Consider the following 17,379-nt stretch of genomic DNA (forward strand, 5'->3'; position numbering starts at 1 on the left):
AGACAACATGACTGTTTACAAAGAAAATCCAAAAGACATCACAAAACTCCTCCGAGAACTAATAACTGAATTTAGTAAGGTCATGGGATATAAGGTCAATGCACAAAAATTAGTCATATTCCCACATACTAGTAACAAAGAGCTGGATATGAAAAATGTTTAAATAATACCATTACAATAGCTCCTTTTAAAAAAGCAGTAATTAGATATAAATCTAAGAAAACATATACAGGATCTGCCTGCTGAAATCAAAGAAGACCTAAATAATTGGAGAGACCAACCATGATCATAAAATGGAAGACTCAGCATAGTAAACATACCAATTCTCCACCAAACTGATCTACAGACTCAAAGCAATTCCAATCAAAATTCCAACAGGACTTTTTGTAGACATAGATAAACCAATTCTAAAATTTAAATAGAAAAGCAAAGGGGCTAGAATAGCCAAAACAACTTTGAAAATTGAAAAAAAAAAAAAAAATTGAAGGAATCACACTACCTAATTTAAAGACTTATTACAAAACTATAGCAACCAAGACACAAACCCACACAAACATGGCCAAACGATCTTTGACAAAGGTGCAAAAGTAAGTCAATGATGAAAGGAAACTCTTCAACAAATGAGGTTGGCACAACTAAACATCCACATGCAAAAAAAAGAATCTTACCCAAAAATTAACTTGAAATGGATAATAGCTCTAAATATAAAATGTAAAACTTTTAGAATAAAGCACAGAATTGACCATGTGATCAAAGTTATTATCACCAGTGACTAAGTCACGATGATAACATGACCTTCTGATATGATATGATAAAAAGGCATTTCACCTCTATGGTATTCTCTCCAAAACCCACAATCCAAGTGTAACCACAGAAAAAATTTTCTTACTTTAAAAAGTTTTTAAAAAGACACAAACCCAAATTGAAGGAGATTCTACAAAATACCTGACTAGTACCCCTCAAAAGCTCAAAGTGATGAAAAATGAGGAAAGACAGAAATTTTCACAGAACGGAGACTAAAGAAACTAAGGAGATATAACTACATGCAATGCGGTATCCCAGATTAGATCTTGGAACAGAAAATGGAAGTAGTGAAAAAACTAGTTAAATAAAGTTTAACTAATAATAATGTACCACTGTTGGTTTCTCAGTTTTGACACACATACCATGGTAACATAAACTGTTAACAGTAGGGAAAACTGGGTGAAGGGTATCCCAGGACAGTCTGTACTATCTTTATAACTTTTCATAAATCTAAAATAAGCCAAAGTTTTTTTAAAGTTTATATATTTTTATCAAATAGAAGAAAGGCTTTGTGACCTCGTGCAAGCATTCTCAGACATGGCACTAAAGCATGATCCATAAAGTAAAAAACTAATAAACTGAACTTCATCAAATTTAAAAATTTTATTCTGGAAAAGACACTAGTAAGAGAATGAAAAGATAAACTACTGTCCAGAGAAAATATTTGTATTCAGAATATATAAAGAACTCTCAAAACACAGCAGTAAGAAAACAACCCAATTAAAAAGTGGACAAAAGACTTGAATAGACACTTCACCATAGAGTATATATGATGGCAAATAAACACAGGAAAGATATTCAAAATTCAAATTAAAACTAGGATGAGATATCACAACATACCTATTAGAATGGCTAAAACTAAAAAAACTGACACCAAGTACTACTGTGGATATAGAGCAACTGAAACTCTCATATATTGTTGGTGGGAATGCAAAATGGTACAGTCACTCTGGAACTCAGTTTGGCTGTTTCTTATAAAGTTAAATATACACTCACCATATGACTACTACTACTACTTAATCCCACCCAAGATATCTACCCAAGTAAACTGAAAATATATTTTCATATAAAAGATCTACACAAAAATATTTACAGCAGCTCTGTTCATAAATGTCCAATCTTAGAAACAATCCTACTACCCCTCAACAGGTGAATGATTAAACTGTGGTATATCCTTAAAACAGAATACTACTCAGCAATAAAAAGGAAAAAACTACTGACAAAAAATTACTTCAAAGGATCTCAAAAGCATTATGCTGAGGGAAAGAAGCCAGTCTCACATAGTTACTATTTGAGTCCATCTCTACGACACTCCTGAAACGACAAAACTATAGTGACTGAGAACATATCAGTGACTGGCAGCATCATAACAGAGAAGAGGAGTTTGGGGGAGGTTACAGAACTGCTCTATATTCTGACTGTGGGAGCAATTTAAAAAAAACCTATACATGTGTTAAAGTTCAGTGAACTGTTCATCAAAACAAAAAAGTCAATTTACCGTATGCTAATTTTAAAAGTAAAATTTTTAAAAAGTAAATGGGAACATTAAAAAAAAAAACTACTGGGAGCTCCCTGGTGGCACTGTGGTTAAGAATCCGCCTACCAATGCAGCAGACACGGGTTCAAGCCCTGGTCTAGGAAGATCCCACATGCTGCAGAGCAACTAAGCCCGTGCGCCACAACTACCGAGCCTGCGCTCTAGAGCCCGCAAGCCACAACTACTGAGCCCACGCGCCTAGAGCCCGTGCTCCGCAACAAGAGAGGCCAGCACAATTAGAAGCCTGTGCACTGCAATAAAGAGCAGCCCCCACTCGCCGCAACTAGAGAAAGGCCGCGCGCAACAAAGACCCAACGCAGCCAAAAATAAATAAATAAAATAAATAAATTTATTTTTTAAAAAACTACTAACAATTGACTTTCGTTAATAAAGAAATCACTAACAAGTGATTTATTAATTTCATACATAGAAAGGTTTCATGTATTTATTCAATGAATATTTAACTATGGACTATGTGTCAAATATACTTTTTTGAAATACATATTAAAAAGCTGAACAGAAATTATATAACAGCAGTGAGATTTTGATATATGTACTATGTGTCATTATCTTGTGAAATCCTCACAATTACTCTCAAAGGTACATGTTATTTATTATTCTTACTTTACCAATGCAGAAACCAAATCAGAGAAATTAAATAACTTGCCCAAAGTTGCTGAGATAATAAGTACTTGAGCTAGAAATTAAACATTAGTTTGTCTAATTCAGTGTCTGGCCAAACAGTAGATGGTCAATTAATGCTGAATGAATGAATGCACATAAATGTATGCTCTATGATACAAGCTGCCTTCTGGCATATTTTGTCATGTTAAATGTATGTATTCACATTTTAAAAGATAAAAGAATCTAGATGGGTTAAATTAAATGGGTAATTTATTCATTAAATTCCTTTTGTAGTTAAGTTCACAGTTTTTAAAAGATCACATTAAAATAACAAGACTATTTATGAAACCTTAACCAGTTTATTGCACTTGCAAACAGTTTTCTTCTTTTTAGTGCTACATAATCTACTTGATATAGTAATCACAATGGAACGAAGAAGAAACAAACACAGATATTATCATTTTCCCCTTCCTTAGAAATTCTTTAATAAAAAAAATCAAAAGACTAACTCACACCAACAGAATAAATTAAAACCAGTATATAAATTTCCTTCAACTAGGTCTCCTTCCTTGACCATATACTCATACTTGGGCCATTTTGATGGTAGTATGTTTTAATACCAACCTCTCCAAAATAAAGAGATGCTGAGAATAATTGAAAAAAATTAAAAGACCTTTAGAAAGATTAAAAGACGTAAGAGAGTTTTGATGTTATCACATAACTATTTGAGATCAGCATTTTATGTCAATTCAATTTTCAGCAATATGTATTACGTTTCCTATGATATTTAAGCGTTCTATGCTAGTCATCAGAATTACAGTTAGGTACAACCTAGATTACGACACATACTGTTCAGAAAGGATTTAAGAGCAGGACTATGACTGCTATCCTCAGAAAGGCCTACTTGTAAGGCTGCCCGCTGGCTGGAACCTGGGAACCTGGATTTGTGGAGGGGTCTCACCAGTTTCCCTAAATGATAAGAATTACTGTGCCTAAACTGTTCGTACAAACAAAGTGGTTTATGCTGAACACCTGCTTTCCTTTTAGGAGTCTGAAATTTTGTTATGTAACAGTCAGAGGGTGCCTGCGTAACCAGCCCCTAAATAAAAACCTGAGAGCTGAGGCTTTAACAAGCTTCTCTGGTAGAAAATGTTTCATGTGTTGTCACAACTTGTTGCAAAAGGAACTGAATATGTCCTCTGTGACTCCATTAGGAAAGGACTCTTAAACACTTGCACTTCCTCCAAACTTCGCCTAAGGCACCTTTTCCCTTTGCTGATTTTGCTTTGCATGCTGTCACTGTAAGAAATCCTAGCAATAAGAGCAACTACATGCTGAGCCCAGTGTGAACTCCTAGCAAATCATCAAACCTGGAGTCAGTCATGGGGCCTTCCCGACATACATACTAAAAATTACCTGAGTAAAATGTATACTTACCATCTTACGAGGCAATGTGCTCTGGGAGGAAAGTCATTATTCATACACAGCAAATCTTGCATAGATTGTGGAATAACATCTACAGAAATATTTGATAATTAAAAAGTGAGTATGTTCATTCTAAGGCAGAATTTTATCATATGATTTAAACAAATCATTCTATGACATGTCTTGCTAGTCCATGTAGTTTTGTGACTGCTTAATGTTTATATCTAAGGCTAACTGTAAGTTTTGGAGGAAGACCAGTGTCTCTCTTGCTCTCTCCCTTTTCTTTAAAAAAAAAAAAAAAAAGAAGCCAGTCCATAAAAAAATATATATTGATATATATCATTCCCATGTTTATATTTTCCATTCTTCTAAATCATGATTCAAACAATTTCTCATTCCTTACTAGAAAACCTTGTTTTATTTGTTCTTCTTGGCCTGCCCTTGTCTTTACTTTTCTTCAAAATTACACTTAGAAGTCTGTCAACTCTATACCACCTCCCATGGCTAGCCTTTGCTCACCCCTGGCCGTCTTAAATATTCTTGTAAAACCACTACGCAGCTTCTCCTTTATAACCCATATATCTGTAAGTACTTGCATTACTATCCATAATAAGATACTAACATCAATGATCATTACTTACACTCGTAAATGCATAATAAATTCAAAGCATAAAGAATAATGTTTATAAAAATATTTCCTGGAACCTCCCTGGAGGTCCAGTGGTTAGGACTCCGCACTTCCACTGTGGGGGGGCGTAGGTTCGATCCCTGGTCAGGGAAGATCCCGCATGCCACACTGTGCAGCCAAAAAAAAAAAAAAAACAATTTCCTTTTGCTGTATAGCTAAACTTGCTGAGCAAATTTGTATTTTGTTAATTTGAAAAAAGAATAAATAGAACACTAATGACTTGATGCTCTAATTAAAGCAATAAGCAACTCCAATAAATAAAAGACCAGTGTTCAGATCTTCTGACCTCTGATAATAGTTTTAAACATGTATCTCCAAATTAACTGAGTTGATGGTTTGCTTGTAACTTCTACCATTAGTTACAGCTTCAATCACAACCAAATTAAAACTGCCCAATACATACACACACACAGCAATAATGCCTTAACTACCTTAAATCCATTCACCTTCTCTCATCATACCACAGTCTCCTTCATCTATTCATCTCAGAAACACTGATTCTAAGCCTCCTTACTTGCACCAGCTTTTCCTTGATATATGATCTTTCTTCAAATTAACAGCACTTAAGATTTCTCTACCTTGAACAGGTTCCTTCATTAATCAGCAGAATGTTGTACCCGGAAATCTCTGGGCTATAATCAGACTTTCCACCAGTTGCATATATTTCCCTCTTCCCCTTATTCCTAAAGTATATCTATTCATATTCTGGTTTAATTATTTTATTTTGCTGTATAACTATCTTAAACATGTATATACACGGTCAAATTATCTGTCCTAGTTTATGAATCTAAATGCAGATGCTATCTAACTGTTTTGTTTGTGAAAATAATATATACAACAGAAAAGGTAATATAATTTTATTCCTATACAAGAAAACGCACAAATATTTCAGGCCTACACTTAGAAATGATAATCTGTTTTGACCAGAAAAACTTTAACACACATTCTGCATATTTATTTTATGAGTGAATGAAGAAGAGTATTTGACCAACAGATTCAAAATTCATATTTTAATACCTTGCTCACTCACTGTTTTACGCTAGCATATTACAAAACAAAGACTTTGGATGATGTGACCTATTAACAACTGTAAGCACTATTTACTGAGTACCTAACACAGGCCAGGTACTGAGAAAGGTACTTCTTAGAAGAAAAAAAAAAATAGGCAATACAAAATTTAATAAAATTGAAATATTAATGCAGAATTAGAAGTTACAGCATTTCAAGTCAGCAATACATTATGAGATTATTATATTCAAATCAACTCTCTTAAAATGGATCTTTCTCTTAAAATGATTGATAATATAAAATCAAGTTGCCTTTGCAAGTTTGTAAATTACGCCCAGCAAATAAAATATATGCCTTTTTGGGGAAGAAACAAACTCTTAAAATCCTTTATTAAGCTGCAAATGATGTTTGCTAACTTGAATACTAATTGCAATGCTTATACAAGAGCCTGGTAACATTAGTAATCATGAGATAGGTACTTATGTACAGTATCTTATTAAATCCTCCCATTAACCCTCCAGGTAGTATTACTCCATTTTACAAATGAGATCAGTCAAATTTAGAAAGGTCAAGTAACTAGTAAGTAGAAAAACCAGAATTTTAATCTACTTGATCTGACTCCGAAGTCTGGGGTATATCCAAAACATGACGCTGACTAATCAATAAATAACTTTTTTTTAATTCTTCAAAGCCCAGCTTAGTTACTTAATTCTCTATAACATCTTCTCTGATCTCTCTGGACTAAAAGTGATCTTTCCTATTCTGAACTCCAGTAAGACTTTGTGCTTTGGGATGGCACTTACCACTTTTTACCTCTTATTATTGTTACTTACTTACAGACCTTATCTCCCCTACTGGAATGTAAATTTTTTTCAGTTGGGCTTGGCAGAATACCGAGCACATCTCAGGCACTCAATAAATATGTGATTTAATTAATTTTAAAATAAATGCAAAGATCATACTCTATTTCAGATGTGGTGAAACGACTCTGCATACGTAAAACATCTCCAGAGGATACTACTTAATTAAGAGAATTAAATTCATAATTCAAAATTATAATCACTCTTACAAGAGTTTAAAAATATGTAGTACAAACTTACCTTCTAATACTTCATCCTTTCCTTCTTTATCAGGGGATTCTTGTACAAGATAATGATGAGTGATTGAGAACTTGAAATCAGCAAAGGAAATCTCATCTGATTTCTCTTCCCATGTGCCAGAAGTAAATATACCCTGTATTTAACAAAAACAAAAAAAAAAAGGAAAAACATCTACCTTATGGTATTCAATAGTTACCTTTAGGTTTATTAACCACAGATCTTTTTTCCCTTTTTCTGCCCATTAATCTAAAAGTTCGATCCTAAATTTATCCTCCCCATAATAAAAGGAAAAGGAAAAATATGTAAGTGAATAAACAAAGAGGAAATTATTTTATAAACTATTTATCACAGTGTTCCTTTAGAAGAAAATTCCCCTAGAATATTAACTATCAAGTGACTTACAAAATTGTAATTTTCAAGTAATTTTTTTAAGACGAGTCTCTATATAAAATCATGAATATACAGTAAATCCCATGCCTCTTCACACACCAAAAAAACCCCAGCACCTTCTCTACCAACAGCAGAATCTCTGAGTAGCTTTTAACTGAAAATAGTTAAATTTCATAAATTTTAAAAATTAGAAAAAAATACATGACAATAAAATATATTTTTATTATAAAAATCTCAAATCTAATAACATCACTATGTGGTACACAGAATTACTGGATATCATAAATTGCTTCCGAAAAAAAAAAAGCAAATTTGTAAAATAAATTTAGGTCACATGGCATCTGTAGTACTTATTTGCTTAACAGGTTCTGCAAGCTTCTTTATCAAGCTTTGGCATTCAAATATTTTCATTTAAACAGCAACTTCCTCATTGGAAAATATTTTAATTAAAAGTTCCAAACAGCCCTCTTACTTACACAACATAACCATAAAAAAGGATTTTTGCCACAGGTCCTCTAGTCTCCCATAGCTATTCTTTCCACTGGAGAGAGATTACAGATAGTCATTACAGTGTAGCACCACCACTACAAGGTAGAAATACCAACTCAGCAACTTCCAAATACAGATAGCCACAAACCAGATAGGAAAAATGTAAGGAATGATTCTCTGCGTTACTGAATTTTTTAAAAGTGTTTTTCAGACTGTACCTAAGTTTTATATGTGTTCCTGGCAAGGTATTTATAATTCTGAATCTTTTTATTAGGAGAATAATCACCATGTATGATACATATCAAAAACTATGATTTTTATACATTGGGTTTCTTTAAGGTGAGGTTAACCTGTGTTAAATTAAGATATATATATGGCCTGTACCAAAAGTCTCAAACTGCAATAAGTAATAAATGATATACATAAGAGCTTGGTTTGCTAGGAAGAATGCCCACAATAAAGCAGTGAAAGCTAAAACTAAAGCGGGGGGGAGAAGTCCAGAAAATGAGAGATAAGTCCCCCTTTCAAGCTTGCAGAAAAGCTGAAATTTTTTTTTTGCCATATTTTTAATTGAAATATAGTCAATTTACAATGTTGTGCTAGTTTCTGATGTACAGCAAAGTGATTCAGTTATATAATACATATTCTTTTTCATATTCTTTTCCATTATGGTTTATTACAGAATATTGAATATCGTTCCTGTGCTATACAACAGGACCTTGCTGTTTATCCATTCTGTATATAATAGTTTACATCTGCTAGTCGCAAACTCCCAGTCCAACCCTCCCACACCTCCCCTCCCCCTTGGCAACCACAAGTCTGTTCTCTATATGTCTATGAGTATGTTTCTGTTTCATAGGTAAGTTCATTTGTGTCATATTTTAGATTCCACATATAAGTGATACCATATGGTATCTGTCTTTTTCTTTCTGACTTACTTCACTTAGTATGATAATCTCTAGGTCCATCCATGTTGCTGCAAATGGCATTATGAAATATTCCCTTAAAATGATACAAAGAAACATTATCTGACCCTAATCCTGCATTCTAGGTACTACTGTCAACCTTACTGAACAGCTATCTCAAGGTGGATTTGGTTGTATTCAAAAGAGAGGGCATCCAGGTTCTGTATCCAAAACAACTTTTTAAGATAATTTAGCTTAACTGAAAAACAACACTCCAACCTCCCTCCTTCAATTCCATTATGATACAGTCACTTGACACCAAATTCCAGTATGGTGTATATTTACTATTAGAACCAGAAAGGATAACTCTAGTTCAGAATTAATCTAGTAATTTATCAAAAATAACTTCTGATGGCCCTAATTAGACAATAAAAAGAATTAAGCACACAGACTAGAAAGAAAGAAAGCTGTATGCATTCACAGATGGCATGATTATGTACATAATATATCCAAAGGAATCTACAAAGTACTAAAACTAACTTGAGTTTATGAAGCTGTGGAATTCAAGGTCAGTATACAAAAATCATGTGCATTTTTATATACACATACCAAGCAAACGCTTGGGAAATTAATTTTTTAAAAAATACCACTCTTGTAACATCAAAAAAAAATCAAATATCTAGTGAAAAGACTTAATGAAAGATGAGCAAGAACTCTACCTAAAAATACCTCAAAGCATTACTAAAAGATATTAAAGACCTAAACAGAGATATTTCATGTACATGGATTGGAAAACACAACACCATTAAGATGTCGATTCTCCCAAATTGATGTATAACTTCAACACAATCCTAATCAAAATCCCAGCAGGCATTTTGTAAAAACTGCCAAGCTGATTCTAAAACTAACATGAAAATCCAAAGACCCTAGAAGAGCTAAAATAATTTTTGATTAAAAGTATACTACCTGATTTTAAGATTTACTTTGCTACAGAAATTAAGACAGTTTTTAAAATAAATTGTGACAGGCAATGAAAAGTGGATACTGTACAACAATGTGGAACAGTAGAGATCGCGGGGAAAGTGAAATGAACCACCACCAACCACACCAAAGGCCGGTCTTCATTCAAAGAAGGTGATGTTGTGTATACGGTGGGATTGGAAGGGAGTCCTTTATTATGACCTCCTTCTAGAAAACCAAGCGATTAATTCCAACAAGTATTGCTCCCCGTTAGACCAACTGCAAGCAGCACTCAACAAAGAGCGTCCAGAATGAGTCAAGAGAAAATGCATAATCTTCCATCAGGATGACGCAAGACCGCATGTTTCTCTGATGACCAGGCGAAAACTGTTACAGCTTGGCTGGGAAGTTCTGATTCATCCGCTGTATTCACCAGACATTGCACCTTTGGATTTCCATTTATTTCGGTCTTTATAAAATTCTCTTAATGGAAAAAATTTCAATTCCCTGGAAGATTGTAAAAGGCACCTGGAAGGGTTCTTTGCTTAAAAAGGTAAAAAGTTTCGGGAAGATGGAATTATGAAGTTGCCTGAAAAATGGCAGAAGGTAGTGGAACAAAAGGGTGAATACATTGTTCAATTAAGTTCTTGGTGAAAATGAAGAATGTGTCTTTTATTTTTACTTAAAACCTGAAGGCACTTCTTGGACTGGTAGAAACACAAAACCCCCAGACTTGGCCCCACCCCTTACTGTTTTATCTCCCACGGTTACCTTCCACCTACCCTGTGTTACGATCCTAACAACTTGTATTTCCTCAGAGGTGTGCTTTATCTTTGACATCCAGGCACAGACTATTTATCCTGCTCTTCTCTACTTTCTCTTAGCATATCTTTCACATATTCATTCTTCAAAACTCATCCTAAATGTTATTTCCCGTAGAAACTCTGCTTTATCTCCATGAAAGGTAATGATTCTCAGTGTCTTGTTCAAATCATTAGAATGGTTTCTTATTCAAGTCACTTACTTATATATCTATTTCTCCATTAGACTGTAAAGAGCAAAGACTACAGTCTATTCTTTGCAGCCCAGAATTTAACAGTGCCTACATGCTTAATAAGTATCTTAGGAATTACCTTTATCAGTATTCACAAAGAAACTCGTATTTTCCAAATATACTGGAAATATTTCAGTAAGTACACAGAATATATAGACTGAGGTCTAGTCTAACAACCTGAAATACCACACAACCCAGTCCTAAAGGTATTCTGACTTGAACTGACATATGTACATCACAGTCCTCATGCTGAGCTCCTCCTGAAGTTAATTTCCAAATGGTATAAATCAAACACAGGTGGATAAACTCACTGTCTTCCTGGATTAAGATTTTCTGTAACACCTAAACATAAGCCATCTTTAAGATTTATTGGTTACCAGAATCAAATTTCACATCATAAACAACCTACCATTAAAAATATAATCTTCCATTTTAAAACTAAAACTGTTTAAAACACTGTTTAACAAATTATTAAAATTTTTTTTCTTCTACTGACAAAAGCAACACATTATTGAAAAGGAAAAAAATATAGTGAAGCATAAAACCTAGTGGCTTTTTCCATTTCTTTTTTTGAGGAGCATAGAGCTGTGGTTCTCACCCTAATTAAACTTTATAATCAACTACAAGGCTTTAAAAAACATACTGATAACTAGGCTCCACAATAGACTAATTAAATCAGAATCTCTGAGGTTGTGTCTAAACCCTAGAGTTTTTCAAAAGCTCCCCAAGTGATTCCAATGTGCAACCAGGGTAAACAAAACCTTGGTATAAAGCTAAAAATGAAAGTTTTCATGCACTGATGGAGGAAATCCTTTTGAACGTTTGCAGTACTGAAATACAAATATTAAAAAGCCATCTAGGGCTTCCCTGGTGGTGCAGTGGTTGAGAATCTGCCTGCCAATGCAGGGGACATGGGTTCAAGCCCTGGTCCGGGAAGATCCCACATGCCACGGAGCAACTGGGCCCGTGAGCCACAATTACTGAGCCTGCGTGTCTGGAGCCTGTGCTCCACAATAAGAGAGGCCGCAATAGTGAGAGGCCCGCGCACTGCGATGAAGAGTGGACCCCGCTTGCCACAACTAGAGGAAGCCCTCGCACAGAAACGAAGATCCAACACAGCCATAACTAACTAAATAAATAAATTAATTAATTAAATTTTTTTAAAAAAAGCAATGTTTAAAAAAAAAAAAAAAGCCATCTATGTTGGGACAACTAAATATCCGCATGCAAAAAAAAGAACTTGGAACCTTTATGCTTACACTAGGCATGAAAATTAACTCAAAATGGATCACAGACCTAAATGGAAGAGCAAGAACTATAGACACCATCAAGAAAGTGAAAAGACAACCCACAATACATGCTGCAACATGGCAAATGGGAAAAAATGTGTGAATTATGTATCTCATAAGGGACTTGTATCCAGAATATATAAAAAACATTTACAAATGAATAATAAAAAGACAATCCAATTTAAAAATGGGCAGGGACTTTCCTGGTGGTCAGCGCTTAAAAGACTCCAAGCTTCCACTGCAGGGGGCGTGGGTTCGATCCCTGGTCAGGAACTAAGATCCCACATGCTGCCCAGTGCAGCCAAAAAAGTAAAAATAAATAAATAAATCTACTTTAGAAAAAAAATGGGCAAAGAATCTGAATAGACATTTCTCTAAAGAAGATATACAAATGGCCAATAAGAACATGAGAAACGGGCTTCCCTGGTAGCGCAGCAGTTAAGAATCCGCCTGCCAACGCAGGGGACACGGGTTCAAGCCCTGGTCTGGGAAGATCCCACATGCCGCAGAGCAACGAAGTCCAGGCACCACAACTACTGAGCCTGTGCTCTGGAGCCCGCAAGCCACAACTACTGAGCCTACATACTGCAACTACTGAAGCCCATGTGCCTAGAGCTCGTGCTCTGCAACAAGAGAAGCCACTGCAATGAGAAGCCTGCACACCGCAACGAAGAGTAGCCCCCACTCAACACAACTAGAGAAAGCCCGTGCACAGCAACAAAGACCCAATGCAGCCAAAAAATATAAATAAATTAATAAATTAAAATAACATGAGAAAATGTTCAACATGAACAGCCATTAGGAAAATGCAAATCAAAGCCACAATGAGACATCAATTCATATCCACTAGGATGGCTATAATTAAAAAGATAATATCAAGGGAGGAGATCAATTGGTGGAGTAGGAGAATGCTGAGCTCACCTCCCCACAGGAACACATCACAATACAGCTACATGAGGAGGAATTCTTATTGAAAACAAATTGGAGAATGATAGAAAGACTCTTCTTCAACCAAGGCTATGAGGAAAGATCCACACAAAGTCAGATAGAAAGTGAGGAGAAGCAATCAGGACCTGCAGCACTAGGAGGGGACACAGAAGAGGAGACGGATATCACAGGCTCAGAGATCCTCCGTGGGGAGTGAGTGGTCCAAGCCACATATTGAGCACCCCCTACCTGGGGTTCAACACCAGGAAGATGTGTCTCCGTAGCTGGTTTGAACACTAGTGGCACTTATAGGAGGGCTATAAGAAACCAAGATTCTACTCCTGAAGAATGCACACACATGCTTGCTTACTCCCAGGAATAAGGCCTAGGAAGAAGAGTGAAACTTCCTTGGGCTCTGGCTGGTTTCCCAAAACCACACACAAAGCGTGGGCACCCTGGTCCACACCAAGCACCTCTCCAGCACCTCTAGCTATTTATTTATTTATTTTATTTATTTATCTTTGGCTGCACTGGGTCTTCGTTACTGCATGAGGGCTTTCTCTAGTTGTGGCGAGCGGGAGCTACTCTTTGTTACGGTGCACGGGCTTCTCATTGCAGTGGCTTTTCTTGTTGCGGAGCACAGGCTCTAGGCGCGAGCTTCAGTAGTTGTAGCACACAGGCTCAGTAGTTTTGGCTCGCGGGCTCCAGAGCGCTGGCTCAGTAGTTGTGGTGCACAGGCTTAGTTGCTCCGCGGCATGTGGGATCTTCCCAAACCAGGGCTTGAACCCCTGTCCCCTGCATTGGCAGGCGGATTCTTAACTATTGCGCCACCAGGGAAGCCCCAAACATTTTTAAAATGTCTGTACAGATTATTTCCCTGCCCTTCAGGATAAGAACTACACCCACTGAGTGTCTACTAAGCCAAGTAATTAATGTGTAATTATGTGTGTATGTGCATGTTTGTGTGTGTGCATACATAAAATCTCCTAACACTGTCATATAAGTTTCAACCCTATTTTATAGATGAGAAAAGGTTCAAAGATTTAAAAACCTGTCCAAGGCTACAATACCATTAAGTACTAAAGCTAGAATTCGATCCACCACAGCCTGGTTCTTTCCACTAGAAGCTAAGGCAGATAGACATAAACATGCACATATACATATATAAATTCAATAGTACATATGTGAACAAGATAAACAAGGAGAACAATATATGGGTCAGAACTTAAGGAGATGGTGGATAAATACCAAATGAGTCAGAAATGGATTCATTCAGAAAACTGGATCCCCGTTAGTCTACAGGTAAGGTAAGGCTAATAAGAAAGAACAGATAATGATCTGGGGCGGGAAACTGGATGTCAAATTTAGGGAACAAATAGTCCAATTCAGCTGAAGTTTCCTACAGGGAATAGAGAAAAAAAAAGGTAGAGATCTGACAGTGGATGTCTACGAATATCAGTTCTAGGAGTTTCAACTTCACCCTGTGGGCAATGAAGAGCCTTTGAAGGCTTCTGTGTAGGCTTGTAACATGATAACAGTTATTAGTTGAGGAGAATTCCTCTGAACACCGTGGATGGAAAGAAGAAATAGGATAGAGCTAAGGTAGGGAAGAGGATAGGAGAAAATATTTGTAGGTTATATATCATATATTGGGTTGGCCAAAACGTTCGTTCCGGTTTTTCCGTAACATCTTACGGAAAAACCCGAACGAACGTTTTGGCCAACTCAATAAGAGATTAATATCTAGAATGTAATAAAGAACTCTTACAACTTAAAAACTGCATTAAAAAATGAGCAAAGAGGGCTTCCCTGGTGGCGCAGTGGTTGAGAATCTGCCTGCCAATGCAGGGGACACGGGTTCGAGCCCTGGTCTGGGAAGATCCCACATGCTGCGGAGCAACTGGGCCCGTGAGCCACAACTACTGAGCCTGCGCGTCTGGAGCCTGTGCTCCGCAACAAGAGAGGCCGCGATAGTGAAAGGGCCGTGCACCACGATGAAGAGTGGCCCCCGCTTGCCGCAACTAGAGGAAGCCCTCGCACAGAAACGAAGACCCAACACAGCCAAAATAAATAAATAAATAAATAATAATTAAAGGTGCTAATAATTAAAAAAAAAAAAAATGAGCAAAGAGACCTTCAAGATGGCGGAGGAGTAAGACATGGAGATCACCTTCCTCCCCACAAATACATCAGAAATACATCTACATGTGGAACAACTCCTACAGAACACCTACTGAACGCTGGCAGAAGACTGAGACTTCCCAAAAGGCAAGAAACTCCCCACGTACCTGGGTAGGGCAAAAGAAAAAAGAAAAAACAGAGACGAAAGAATAAGGACAGGACCTGCACCTCTGGGAGGGAGCTGTGAAGGAGGAAAAGTTTCCACACACTAGGAAGCCCCTTCACTAGCAGAGACGGGACAGGGGGGTGGGCAGGGGGGAAGCTTCGGAGCCACAGACGAGAGTGTAACAACAGGGGTGCAGAGGGCAAAGCGGAGAGATTCCCACACACAGGATGGGTGCCGACCAGCACTCACCAGCCCGAGAGGCTTGTCTGCTCACCTGCCAGGGCGGGCGAGGGCTGGGAGCTGAGGCTCGGGCTTCAGAGGTCAGACCCCAGGGAGAGGACTGGGGTTGGCTGCGTGAACACAGCCTGAAGGGGGCTAGTGCGCCACAGCTAGCCGGGAGGGAGTCCGGGAGAAACTCTGGACCTGCCTAAGAGACAAGAGGCCATTGTTTCGGGGTGCACGAGGAGAGGGGATTCAGAGCACCACCTAAACGAGCTCCAGAGACGGGCATGAGCCGTGGCTATCAGCGCAGACACTAGAGACGAGCATGAGACGCTAAGGCTGCTGCTGCCGCCACCAAGAAGCCTGTGTGCAAGCACAGGTCACTCTCCACACCACCCCTCCCAGGAGCCTGTGCAGTCCACCACTACCAGGGTCCCGTGATCCACGGACAACTTCCCCGGGAGAACACACAGGGCCTCAGGCTGTTGCAATGTCACACCGGCCTCTGCTGCCTCAGGCTTGCCCTACATCCGTACCCCCCCTCCCCCTGGCCTGAGTGAGCCAGAGCCCCCTAATCAGCTGCTACTTTAAACCCATCCTGTCTGGGCGGGAACAGACGCCCTCAGGAGACCTACATGCAGAGCCGGGGCCAAATCCAAAGCTGAACCCCAGGAGCTGTATGAACGAATTAGAGAAAGGGAAATCTCTCCCAGCAGCCTCAGGAGCAGCGGATTAAATCTCCACAATCAACTTGATGTACCCTGCATCTCTGAAATACCTGAATAGACAATGAATCAACCCAAATTGAGGCAGTGGACTCTGGGGGCAACTATAGACTTGGGGTTTGCTTTCTGCATCTAATTTATTTCTGGTTTTATGTTTATCTTAGTTTAGTATTTAGAGTTTATCATCACTGGTAGATTTGTTTATTGATTTGCTTGCTCTCTCTTCTTAATGTAGATATATATATTTTTTTCCTTTTTCTCTTTTTATGGGTATAGGTGTATGCTTCTTTGTGTGATTTTGCCTGTATAACTTTGCTTTTACCACTTGCCCTACGGTTCTCTCTGTCCGTTTTTGTTTTTGTTTTTTTAGTATAGTTTTTAGCACTTATCATTGTTGGATTTGTGTTTTGGTTTGGGTGCTCTCTTCCTTCTTTCTTTCATTTTCTTTCCTTTTTAAATTACTTTTTAATTTTTTATTTTTAATAATTTTTTTCTTATTTTAATAACTCCATTTACTTTATTTTTTAATTTTTTTCTCCCTTTTCTTCTGAGCCATGTGGCTGACAGGGTCTTGGTGCTCTCGCCGGGTGTCAGGCCTGTGCCTCTGAGGTGGGAGAGACGAGTTCAGGACACTGGTCCACCAGAGACCTCCCGGCTCCAAGTAATAACAAATGGCGAAAGCTCTCCCAGAGATCTCCATCTCAACGCTAAGACCCAGCTCCACTCAACGACCAGCAAGCTACAGTGCTGGAAACCCAATGCTAAACAGCTAGCAAGACAGGAACACAACCACACCCATTAGCAGAGAGGCTGCCTAAAATCATAATAACGTCACAGACACCCCAAAACACACCACCAGATGCTGTCCTGCCCACCAGAAAGACAAGATCCAGACTCATCCACCAGAACACAGGCTCCAGTCCCCTCCACCAGGAAGCCTACACA

General features: G+C 37.7%; 1 protein-coding gene across 4 annotated transcripts in view; it reads right to left on the reverse strand.

Moving 5' to 3' along the window:
- The window catches only part of RAB3GAP1 (RAB3 GTPase activating protein catalytic subunit 1), a 157,960-nt gene that overhangs the window by 114,592 nt on the left and 25,989 nt on the right, over nt 1-17,379 (reverse strand). For all 4 annotated transcript variants that reach the window (XR_009504167.1, XM_059927599.1, XM_059927600.1 and 1 more), the window contains exons 4-5: nt 7,187-7,319; nt 4,403-4,481 (exon numbers count right to left, since the gene is read on the reverse strand). Coding sequence is in view for 3 of the 4 variants with exons in the window: in XM_059927599.1 (XP_059783582.1) it covers nt 4,403-4,481; nt 7,187-7,319 (212 nt within the window). In the remaining variant the exon portion in view is untranslated. The remainder of the gene's footprint in view (nt 1-4,402; nt 4,482-7,186; nt 7,320-17,379) is intronic.

This window comes from Balaenoptera ricei, chromosome 7, assembly GCF_028023285.1.
Source record: "Balaenoptera ricei isolate mBalRic1 chromosome 7, mBalRic1.hap2, whole genome shotgun sequence".
NCBI lineage: Eukaryota > Metazoa > Chordata > Mammalia > Artiodactyla > Balaenopteridae > Balaenoptera > Balaenoptera ricei.